General features: G+C 47.3%; 1 protein-coding gene across 1 annotated transcript; it reads left to right on the plus strand.

Moving 5' to 3' along the window:
- The first annotated feature begins 376 nt into the window (after positions 1-376).
- Positions 377-6,538, plus strand: GRWD1 (glutamate rich WD repeat containing 1). The gene is made up of 7 exons (XM_014066629.2): positions 377-629; positions 1,716-1,833; positions 2,459-2,624; positions 2,707-2,920; positions 3,010-3,152; positions 4,686-4,883; positions 5,934-6,538. Exons 1-7 carry the CDS (start codon positions 401-403, stop codon positions 6,243-6,245), a joined length of 1,380 nt encoding a protein of 459 aa, XP_013922104.2. The 5' UTR covers positions 377-400; the 3' UTR covers positions 6,246-6,538.
- Positions 6,539-12,664: the final 6,126 nt, after the last annotated feature.

Raw genomic sequence — 12,664 nt, forward strand, 5'->3', positions numbered from 1 at the left:
CTGAACAGCGACTCTGAACGGCTTGCAATTAAAAGTCCAGGCACATAGGTACACACCGGCGTTCTCCCTACATTGGCCACAAACTCCTCTCTGCAAAGGACTTTTCAGAACTCGGGGAGTTAAAAATAACAGATGCACCTCAACTTTCTTTCTTCACACTCCCTGCGTCACTCCTCTTTTTCGTGAGTTAAAGAGTTCATCAAACCTCTGCATCTCTATATTTGGAATATGCTGTTTCGGAAGCAAGTCATTTCTTTACAGCACTGCACTCTGTAAATCTTTGCCTCTCCACGGCCCATATTCCATCTCTAGATTTGCTAAACGTTTTAAGGGCGTCGTATCTCTACGATGCTGAAGTCAAAGCGCGACGAGAGGGGCGGAGCTTGTGCCCTTTTTCAAGATGGAGGAGTCCTGCACGTGGGAAGAGGAGAACCCTGCTTCTAGCAGCGACGGCGGCAGCGGCAGCAGCGATGAAGTGGAGGAGATGGAGATGGAGGAAAAAGAGGAGAAGAAACAAGGGAAGTCTCAAGCAGGAGTTTATGTGCCGGGGAAAGGTCCCCCACCAGCCCCTGGAGAAGAGCTGGTGATGGACGAAGGCGCATATCGACTCTACCATCGGGCAGGCACGGGTAGGAAGAATCAGGCAATTCTCACGTTAGGTTGGAGAAAGGCGTGATCACGGGCAAAGGGAGGGGGGAGAAACGGAGTGTGAATCGCTAATAATGCAAACTGAAAATTAGGGTTAGGCATTTGCTAGCAATCTAAATGGAGGAATTTAGATAAATTTAATATAAAAATAAATATAAATAACTAATATACAATATAATATAAATAAACAAATAATTAAAGAAATATACATAAAGATTAAAAAATTAGGGGCGTGCATAAACGTACCAGCGTCCCTGTCCTACTGTCCCCATTTATTTGAACCCATTTCATGTGTTCTTATTAATGTTTATTCCTATTCCTGTTATCTTGTACATGAGTGACAAACTAAGTAAACAAATTTAGGAATTCAGCTTTCCATCTTCCCGAGGTCGGTAAAATGCGGACCTAGATTGTTGGGGCAATATGCTGACTCTGTAAACTGCTTACAGAGGACTATAAAGCACTGTAAAGCTGTGTATTAAGTCTAAGTGCTATTGCTATTGTTAACTGAGTAAAGTGAGGTATAAGTGCTATTGCTAATTGAGTTTAGAATTTGTGTTCCTGCTACCAAAGTGTTGGTGATAAATATGTCTACGATCCTACTGAGAAAACGATGGCTTTTACAATCACACTTAACTGTGGGAGTCCAAAACTGATGATAGTTTCCCCCTTGCTGTGGCTTGAAGTTTGTTGCACTTCAGTTCCCATAATTCCAGGGATCAGTTTTGGCTGGCTGGTAATTGCATGAATTGAACTGCAGAGGGTCAAGAAAGGATCAGATAGCAAAATAAAAGTAATAGAAGTTCCATTTAATCCTGAGGTATCAGGCAGAAGACAGGGTAAAGTGCCTTCCAAATACTTGGGAATGTGTAGAATCTGTATTGCAAATAGAACCTGAGAGCTATTTTGTAAGACTATATACTCGTATGTCTGATAAAATGCAACACAATGTTTGCATATTAAGAAAGAAGATGAGGCTAAATTGTGAATAGGATAGCAAAAATTAGAAGTAAACATTTAGATAAATGGCCCAGATAAATGAAGTCCTTCTGTTGCTATGAATTCAGGGGCTCCTTGCCTGAGCTTCGACATCTTGCATGATGCCCTTGGAGACAACCGAACTAGCTACCCACTGAGCCTTTTCCTCTGTGCGGGAACACAGGCCGAAACTGCCCAGGCGAACAGGTGAGTGCTTGGGATGGATCAAAGCATTCGTTTAGCAACTGTTCAAAGTGACAGTCGAACTGAAAAAAGTGATCTTCTACCAATTCTCACAGTTATGACTGTCACAACTTCTCCGCGGCTACATGATCAAAATTTGGGCATTTGACAACTGGCATGTATTTATGACATTTGCAGAGGCCTGTGGTCATGTGATCACTATCTCAACTGACTTAAGACAAGAAAGTCAATGGGGAAGTTGAATTCACTTAACAACTGTGATTCACTTAACAACTGCAGGAATTCGCTTAACAATTGTGGCAAAAAATTGTAAAATTGGGCATGGCTCATTTAACAACCGCCTTGCTTGGCCTCAGATATTCAGGAGCCAGTAATGGTCCTAAATTGAGGACTACCTTATTGTTAGCTAAACTAACAATCAGCTGAATGAGCAGAAAATAGAGTCTTCCATAGTCTTAATACCTACTAAAAGTATTTGATTTCAACTCCCATCCTTCCCAAACCACAAGCCCCACCGTATGATGGGGCTTGAAATCCAGTACAACTGGATTTAGGTTGGGGAAAGGTAACAATCTTTTCAATCAATTTAATCACGTTTTTCCTCCCTCCCACCCTAATGAACACACAGGTTGCTAGTGATGAAAATGCACAATCTCCATGGGACCAAGTCAGCTGGCAAAAGTTCTTCTGATTCAGAGAGTAGCAACGAGAGTGAAGATGAAGATGATGAAGACAAGAAACCCCAGCTAGAACTGGCCATGGTTCCCCACTATGGAGGGATTAACAGAGTGCGGGTATGGAATGTTTCCCATTTTTGCTTCCTTTGATAAAACTATTTTCCCCTTAAGGCTACCCTGCTATTTCCCCCCTTTTTAGGTGACAGAGCTGGGAGAGACTCAGGTAGTTGCCGCTTGGTCTGAGAAAGGGCAGGTGGATATATATGATCTTCAGCGCCTCTTAGTGGCTGTTTCTGACCCCCAAGCGATGACAACCTTCTTGCGAGACGAGCAGGCCAAGATCAAGCCCATCTTTTCATTTACTGGACATATGTCCGAGGGCTTTGCCATGGACTGGTCCCCTAAGAAACCAGGTAATGGGAGAATGGGAAGGGAAAGATAGATGTAGGAGATGAGAATGTATGAAGTCTGGATCATGATATTTTGGATATTGTTTGATTAGGCACCCTTTTGACTGGAGACTGCAATAAAAATATCCATCTATGGACACCCAAGGAGGACGGGTCGTGGTTTGTAGATCAGCGTCCTTTCACAGCCCACACAGCATCAGTGGAAGACATACAGTGGTCCCCAAATGAAGCTACAGTAAGTTATCGCTAATTCGGTGTGTGCAATTTTGCAAATAATCTTGCCTATAAGGAAGAGGATGTTTCAATAAACTTCATTTATTTTAAGAGACACCATAATAATAATAACAACAACCACCACTGGGATCATCAGGTTCAGAAGGTTTTAGAGAATGAGAAAGTCAAAATCTTGTGGGATTTCAGAATTCAGACTGACAGGCACTTGGCCTACAACACACCTGACATAATAATAGTTTGGTATGATTCATTGACATTGCAATACCTGGTGATGCGCGAAGTGAAGATAAACAGCAAGAAAAAAAGCACAAAGTACCAGGACTTGCAAATTGAAATTGAGTGACTGTGGAAAAAGAAATCATGTGTTGTCCCAATTGTAATTGGAGCCCTTGGAGCAATACCCAAAGGGATACCTCACTATTTGGAAATTTTAAATTTATCAGACCTGAACATTCTGATTCTACAAAAAAAACACCCTACTTGGAACAGCTTATATCCTCCGACGTTACCTTAACAGTTCCTAGGTCCTTGGTTAGGACTTGAGCTGTTGAGCTACCAACCAGCCCCAAAGGCTGTGAGTCTCACCAAAGATTAACCACATTAATAAAATAATATTATAATAATAATAAAATTAATAGTAATAGTAATAGTAATCAATGCCAAGTCCGGCAAAACAACTGGCCGCTGTGATACAATTCTGTTGTTGCGAATAATAATAAATAATGCCATTGTTTCTCCATCTTGGAAATTTTTAAGATTTCTGCACCTCAGGTTCCAAAATTTCCTAGCCAGCATTGTGTAAACTTTGGGACCTATTGATTTTTATTTGGGAATAAATATAACTGAACACATTAGGACACATTTCCAAGTAAGAATGCCTAACTGTGCTGCATTTTGTTGCATTTTTATTTCTTTCTTTTTCTTTCTGAATGAGCTTCATGGGATACACCAAGGCACAGTGGCTGAGCTTGTCGATCAGAAAGGTTGGCAGTTCGATGTTTCGAATCCCTAGTGCCGTGTAACAGAGTGAGCTCTCATCACTTGTCCCAGCTTCTGCCAACCTAGCAGTTCGAAAGTGTGTATACAACTTGCAAGTAGAAAAATAAGGGCCACTTTTTGTGGGAAGGTAACAGCATTCCGTGCGCCTTCGGTGTTTAGTCATGCCAGCCACATGACCAGAGATGTCTTCGGACAATGCTGGCTCTTTGGCTTTGAACGGAGAGGAGCACTTCCCCTTAGAGTCAGGAACGACTAGTACATATGAGCAAAGGAAACCTTTACACACCAAGAAGGTGTAGATAGATGAAAAATCTATTATTATTTGTATAAAACAACCCTTTGGAATTGTGGAAATTCCAGGGAACTTTGATTCAGAGGTCTGTTCATTTATTAAAGACATTCACATGCAAAAGTAAATTAGATCTCTTCTTCCTTGAGGAATATGCAGCAGAGAGAAACCGCAGCCTATTGCAGACGTAAGAGAGCTTAGATCGCCTTGTTGAGAAGGAAATGTTTTTTTGTATCCCTGGGTTAGGTTTTTGCTTCATGTTCATCTGATGCTTCCATCCGCATCTGGGACACACGGGCTGCACCAGGAAAAGCCTGCATGCTGACCACCAGCAAAGCACACGATGCAGACGTCAATGTGATTAGTTGGAACCGAAATGAGCCCTTCATTGTCAGTGGCGGTGATGACGGGATCCTAAGGATTTGGGATCTGAGACAGTTCCAGGTGAGCCAATCCTGCTGCCAGGTGAAGTATGGAATAATCACAACTTATGATGCCTGAGGCATCTGGTTGGTTTGGACCTAACAACTACTATAGAAGTGATGCGACCTTGGTGACTTTAAGATGTGTGGACTTCAACTCCCAGGATTCTCCGGCCAGCATTGCTGGAATTCTGGGAGCTTAAGTCCTTGAAGCCACCAAGGTTGAGAAACAGCCATGGGGCATAAATTGAATATTGCACATTCATTTTGTGATTGCAACATCCTTTACATTCCCTCTCCCTCTAAAATCTGACTTCTACTGAATTTGGAGGCTTAAGACTTGCAGATGCCACTGTATCTTTTTTGTGCCTTAAAACTCCCAAAGTGAGCTTTATCCCACTCACCTGGAAGTATGGCTCTCAACATGCCCCTTAAAAGCTGATGTGGCCCTCAAGCCAATAGAAGGCACATTCCCTCTCTCTCTCTCTGCTCTCCGCCCATCCATCTTTTGTTATCATAGTGGTACATTCTTGTTTTTTCGTTGTTTATTTTATTCTATTATTTTACCTGATTTGTTTACATTCTTTTAATTTTTTTCTTTTTTATTGTTGCAAGATCCTAGAGCAGTGTTGGCTAACCTTTTAGGCAGAGTGCTGAAATGGGAGCACACGGACGTGCACACAAGGGAGTGCCGGAAACCGAAAGAAGAGTTTCCCAGCACACACATGCGCAGTAGAGAGCTGCTCTTCCGGTTTCCCGTGTTACAACATGCATGAAGGCCAGATGGCCGGTGCAGACGTGTGCACCAGAACCCGGAAAAGCAATGGGCAACAGCTGGCATGCCTGGAGAGATAGATCTGCATGCCATAGGTTTGCCATCATGGTCCTAGAGTAGCTCCATGATGAGATAGGTGGCAATTAAATTTAATAAATTATAACTTTTGCTTTCTGTGTTGTGTGATCTATGAGTAACTGGGTTAATTAATGAACTATTTCCCTGAACATGGGCACCCTCTGCCCCCATTCTTCCTTATTATCTTGGCTTATAATAATGGTCACTTTCCTCCCACAGAAAGGTTCAGCGGTTGCCACCTTCAAACAACACACTGCGCCCATCACATCAGTGGAATGGCACCCCACCGATAGCGGTGTCTTTGCTGCCTCTGGGGCTGATGACCAAGTGACTCAGTGGGACTTAGCTGTGGAACGTGACGAAGGAGGAGAGGTTGAGGACCCAGGCTTGGCTACCATCCCACCCCAGCTGCTCTTCGTTCACCAAGGAGAGAATGATATCAAGGAGCTGCACTGGCACCCACAATGCCCTGGCACCCTCATCACCACCGCCCTGTCTGGGTTTAACATCTTTCGAACCATCAGCGTCTGAGGAAGGCTTTCAAAATGGCCACCACCCTCTAAATTCAGGTGGCATTTGCAGAGGTGGTCAAAGGAGCCAAGATGGTGCCCACCTTTTTACATGCATGAAGAAGCTTATCATTCTGCTATAAAAAAGAAAAAAATTCAAAACAGGCTTTATGTCTATAGAACTGCCCTAGGGAATATGTCAGCTTCTATATATCTATTATATCCCATAATGTACACTGGGAACGGAAACTATTTTGAAATAGATGCAAAAAATATGTTTAAATTATTTTGGAAATAAAATTCTGTGATTAAGCACTTTGAATTTTGAGAAAGATCTGGGTTGGGTGCATTAAAGCCTCCATGCTTTGTTAGATGTTCAGAAAGGCTAAGAAGGCTGTACACTGGCGGAATTCAGGCGGTTCGGACTGGTTTGGGTGAACCAGTTGTTCAGATTTTGCACAGTTCGTAGAACTGGTAAAATCAACCACAGGCTAGTCCTGCCGAATATATTACCTTCCCTTTGCCAGGTGGTCCAAACCGTCCAGCTAACCTCTGTCTCTCGCCTGCTCTGCTTACCAAAGGTAAGCATGCTGCCCACTCACCGCCTACCTTGGTGCCCAGGGACATGCAATGCCCGGCCTTGCCCCAGAGCTGCTGCCTGCTCGCCCCCCACCTCAGCTTAGTTGGGAAATGGGCCATTCCCTGATCCTGTCGTGACCCACAGCCCCCCCCCCCCCCTGGCCTCAAACTACGCTCCCCCCCAGGGCCGAAGCAATTTATTTGGCCTGTGACCTGCTGCGCTAAGCTGAAGGGCTGCTGGCGGGGCAGCATGGGCACAGGAGGAACAAAGCGGTTCGGGAATGGGCTGGATGGTTCTTAACTGTAAGAAAGCCCCACCCAGAAAGCGCTGCAGCGGAGATCTTGCAGCTGCTTCTTCCCTTGCCAAGCCTCAGTGGCTCATGGAGATTCTCCATGTTCTCTCCAGGTTGGCAGCTTCTTCTCTTGCTGGGAGAGAGAACGTCACTTGTGCAATTCAGCAGCTGTGAGCCTACACTTTCCTCTAAATCCCATCCGGAAAGCACTGTGGCACAGAGAACCAGCATTCAACATGGCTCCTGCTTCTCTGTCTGCTTGCTTTCCGGAGGGGGAAAGCAGTGGCTCACAGCTGCTAAATTGCACAAGAGACGCTCTCTCTCCCAGCAAGAGAAGCAGTGGAGAGAAGCAGCTGCTGCCCCGGAGAGCAGAGATGGAGTGGAGCAGGCCCCAAAAGGCTGTTAGGTCGATCCTCGCCGATGCACACCCACATTTTCAGCGAACCGGTTGTTAAATGGGTTGAATTGCACTACTGGTTGTACACAGAAGACCTAGAGTGAAAGGAAATATGTCTCCAGAAAAGAGAAACAGGCTTCCTGCTGAAATAGCTTTATTTTGTACAGTTAGTCCTTGACTTACAACATTTGGGATGAGAATTTTGGTTCCACCACAAAACCGCGCTCGACTAAACCGCGCTCGACTAAACCACGTAGCTGAAGTCATCAACAGGGCGACAACAGCGCAGAGACAGAAGCACGCTGTAAATGCTAAACCTAAAATTAACGCCCCCCTAAACCTAAACCTAACCCCCCCTAAACCTAAACCTAAACCTAACCCTTAACCTAACCCTAATCCTAACCCTTAACCTAACCCTAAATCTAACCCTAACCCTTAACCTAACCCTAAACCTAACCCTTACCTTAAGTTGAATCGGCTTGCTTTCAAAGCGCTATTTAAAGCGCCCTTCTTTCTCAGCGCTGGCTGTTGTCGCCCTGTTGATGACATCAGCAACGCGGTTTAATCAGGCGCGGCTTAGTCGAGCGCGGTTTTGACGGGTCACGGAGAATTTTAATTTCTAGAGCTATTGTTAAGTGAGTGATGCCTGAATTTAACCTTTTCCCGCTCCACAGTCGAGTCAATTACTGCAGTCACTAAGGGATTCCAGCTTCCTCCATTGACTTTGTCATAAAACAGCTGGGAAGGTCACAACACTGCAACTGTTGTAAATAGATGTCAGTTGCCAAGCACCCAAATTTTGATCACGTGACCATGGAGCTGCTGCGATTGTTTGTAAGTGCGAGGATTGGTTGTAAGTCACTTTTTTCAGTGCCAGTGTAACTTCAGTCGCTAAATGAATGGTTTTAAGTCGAAGACTACTTGCATAGAGCAACGTTTCTCAACCTGGACAACTTTAAGATGTGTAGACTTCAGCTCCCAGCATTCCCATTCGAGAAACATTGGTATATACAGAGTAAACGCTGGCTTTTGTGTTGTTTTCCCATTCTGCATTTAGTCATTAGATTCCAGCTTGTACTACTTGCACCACAATATCTTCTTTCTTTAAAATGCAAAGATACACCTGAAAAAAGACCAAATGTCTTTTACGTTGCTGCAGCAATTCTATCTAACCCAGGGATCCCCAATCCTCGGTCCATGGATCTGCCCAGAGATTGAAGATGAAATTGAGGCCACTCCCCTCTACATGGCTCCAGTCTCCTAGGTAACCCTGTGGGAGGAATAGATGGGATATTCTCAGACCCCACTTGCCTTGAGGCTGAGGTTAAATTGAGGCCACTCCCCTCTGCCTCACTTCCTGGCTCCCAGTTTAATCTCAGTCTTTCGGCCTAATAGGAGACTTATTTCTTGGCTTCTGATTTTCTTAAAATTGGTGTGAGAATTTTCCATCCTTACCTTCCCCACCTCCTCCCTTGTCTTCCGTGTGCTTGTGAATAGCTGGGCTTTGCAGGGGCACTTTAAGGCTCCAAGACCGCTGATGGTTGTTGGGGCGCCTCTGAAGCCAGGCGCCAGGAGATCTGAAGAGGCGCTGCATCCCCAGTCCATTGGGGGTCGCTGGAGCTCTGCCGGGCCTCTGGGGGCACTGGTGAGGCAGAACTAAAGGAATCGGGTCGTATGGTTGGTGGCCGCCATCTTGACCCTGTGCCGGCTTCCGGGAAGATGGACATGGCTGGGGCAGCCATTGGAGCTCCATAGGCAGCCATGTGCAGAGGAACTCACTCCGTCAATCAGGGAATTGCCTCCAGCTGCTTTCCCTGCATTCAGACTTCAAGCTGCGGATCGGCGGCACAATCGAGCCACGGATTGGCAGTACCATCGAGGCTACATGCACAGAGGCACGGGGCTCATCAAGATCGCTAGCAGCCTAAATTTAATTGTGAGGAGCGGAGGAGACCGTGGAGAGCCTTGTGAGATGGTCAGTGGAGCTGTGAGTACCTGCAGCACTGGGGAAGCCTGCTTAATGGCGGACACCACGAGACGACCAGGGACGGGACCACCAGATTCCCCTGTGGATCCTGAGCCTGACGAGGGGACCTCCAGGGGCCCCTCTACGACCAGAGAGAAGGCCTCGGGCAAGAGGCCCACCTCCAAGTCTGCCACAGCAGGGAGTTCTTACAAGGGGGATGAGGTTTTTCCACCAGGGCTTCCTCAAGAATAACCATTAGCCCTTCCCCCTCCAGGTTCTGTTCGCCCCTTAGGCTCATGTCTGTTACTGAATCACCCCCTAGATCTCGGAGATCTTCAAGAGGGTGTTTCTATGTCCCCCCCTATCATCCGTGAACACCCTGGGGCCCAGAGAGGGGATCCTTTTGGCAGACAGACTGTTGGGATGAGCAGACCTAGGCTTGCTCCTCAAGCTGCTGAGGCTGAGACGGTTTTGGGGCCTCCCACTCTTTCCCCAGCCTTTCCTGAGCTTACCAGAGAGGTTTCAGCAGATTATTGCCCAGGCAATTCTCCTGCGCGCTGCTTAGGGAATCCAAGCATGGGTTAACTTTGTCCATTAGCCTAGAGTTATGTAATTGTTGACCACGCCTCGTCTGACTGGATGGTCCAGTTTTTTAACTCAGTCCAGCCTAAAGAGACGTAAAACAATTTGCTCTAGGACTAATAGGCAAATTTCCTCATTCTTCTGGATTCCTCATGGGAATTTTTTGACTGCTTGGAGAAGAAATCAAGCGCGGATCCGTGCCTGGCTGGATTTATGGACAACAGTTCGCTGTCAGCCTGAAAGCCATTCGGCACATCTAGAAGGATTGCTGATCGTATTTAACTACCTGCGGGTCATGGTTGAGAGTAGGTTTGCCACTCTCCGTGCGCTGGTTAATGCGGCTGGGAGTTGGTTCGCCACTCCTGCACCAGTTGGGCTGGCCGTGACCCGCTAGAGCTAGCGCGGTATGTCTCACAGCCCGTTCGACACCTGGCCACTGCCTTGCCACGATTGCTGTCTGAGTTGGCACTGCGATGTTTGCATTGCCAGAAGACTCAGGCGGAACGGCGGCCATTAGAGCCACTGGTTTGAATTTTGCGCCAATTATATGGTGGTCGCCATTTTGAAGAAGTTGGGTGCGCGCCAAGCAGTGGCCAGAAGGGGCATGTCTGGCATTTCACACCTAAATTGCGGTGTTACGCCAACGGCTCCCCTCTCTCTTTCTCTCGCTCTTTGCTTGAGGAGGTCAGTGCGCCGCTGCTCCTCTCGGCATACATAGTAGCTCTTTCAGTGAACGGAATCAGCTTTCGCTATTGGAGCTGCGCAAGTGTTTTGCATTAAATTGTGAGATTGAGCCTTTCAACTCTTCCTGTGCTAATTATGGCCGATCAGTCCATCTCCGGAGGCACTGCTGGGTCTATTAATGTTTCCCCGCTCAATTCCAATGATGCGGAAGCCAGCGCCAGGCCAGGATGGGCCACCACCAATGCCTCTAGCCAGAAGCCTCGCGCCTCGTCTGCGGCGCCGATAGGGCTGCTAAATGTAAAGATAAGTCTAGACCTCTGTGGCCACAAGCAGGTCACCTCCCATGCTAGTTCCCCAGGGGCCTTCTCCCGTTTCTTCCTTGCAGTTGACCGGGACCCACAGTTGGTCCCCTGATCTCCCTTTACCCCAGGGAATAACATCTGAGGAGGGGGAATTGGGGACCCAATCCCCCCCTGGCCTTTCAGAAATCAGCCCAGCCTTGGCCCAGATGCTCCCACGTGTGAGGCCCACAGCTACTTTTACATCCACAGCTGCAGGCCTCAGAGCTGAGGAAGGCCATGAGCTCCATCAAATAATTTCAGCTGCCATCTCACAGGGGGTGGATGCAGAATTGCATCGCAGGGCCCAATTATCCAGACCGGCAATCCCGCCTAGGAACCTGTCCACCCTTCAGGTGGACCCCCCATCACCTCTGCCCTCAACGAGGATTCGGTGTTAGGCAAGGAGGGAGAAGTGATGGACATAGAATTTTTGGATGAGGGCCTAGCACAGAACCAACCTACCTCTTCCGGTTTGTTATGCCCAGCGTTAAGTCCCACTTGTACAAGGCAAAGGCCACTACCAACATGAGGCGGCGCCACCACTCAGGCTAGTACGGCAGTAAGGTTTGACTCTATGGGATGTCTGTTTGCAGAGCAGGTATAGTAACAAGATGTCATCCCTTTTCCGAAATTGTTCCTTGATGTTGTCCAAAAACAATGGATGCAACCAACTGCTGTTCCCCCACCTAGTAATGGGGACAGAAAACTCTATACTTCCATGCCAGAGCTGGATGGCATCCTTCAGTTCCCTACGGTAGATCCACCAGTAGCGGCTTTGGCTTCCCCAACCTTCTGTTTGAAATTTCGGAGGGCCTTAAAGTGGAGGACCATAGGCTGAATTGGTCATCTGCAAGACGTTCCAGGCTGCTGCTTGGGCCTTGTGGGCGGTCACGGTGGCCTCCTTCTTTAACAGGACCTCGTTGGTCTGGCTTAGACAGCTACAGAGCAGGCTTGCCCCTGATGATATGCGCCTTCACCAGGATGTCAACAAACTAGTGGCGGTGCTGGAATTTTCTTCTGATGCTTCCCTCAACGCAGCCAAGTTTGCGTCCCAAGCAGTAGTATCTAATGTGGGTCCCACCGCCTGCTATGGCTTCGCCATTGACAAGCAGACTTTCATTCCAAATGACGCCTAGCATCTACCCCCTTCAAGGGTGGGCCACTATTTGGTGCTGCGCTTGACCCTATCTTAATTGAGACAAGGGACAAGTGCAAAGTGCTTCCGTCCACCAACAGACGCACTGACAGAAGGCAGCAGCCTTACAATAGGCAGCAGTCCTTTTGTGCTGGGGACTCTGGGTACAATGCCATTCCTTACATTCCCCAGTATAACAGACCATATACGCAGCCACAGGATCAGAACCTGGACTGTTCCAGTGCCAGGGATAGGGGCTGCCAGCAGACCCAGAATCAACCCCAGGGCCGGCGGCCATTTCATGGCGCCAACATCCAGCCCTTTCGTAGATACCGGTAACTCACACGAGATGGGGCCTATTGGTGGGCGCTTAACAGCCTTCACTCACCAATGGGCAGAGACCTCCTCAGACCCCTGGGCCCTCCAAACCGTGAGGCTGGGCCTCACTCTAGAATTCCTCTCCA

This window comes from Thamnophis sirtalis, unplaced genomic scaffold, assembly GCF_051295495.1.
Source record: "Thamnophis sirtalis isolate CommonGarterSnake01/CBP01778 unplaced genomic scaffold, rThaSir2_p1.2 scaffold_4, whole genome shotgun sequence".
Lineage (NCBI taxonomy): Eukaryota > Metazoa > Chordata > Lepidosauria > Squamata > Natricidae > Thamnophis > Thamnophis sirtalis.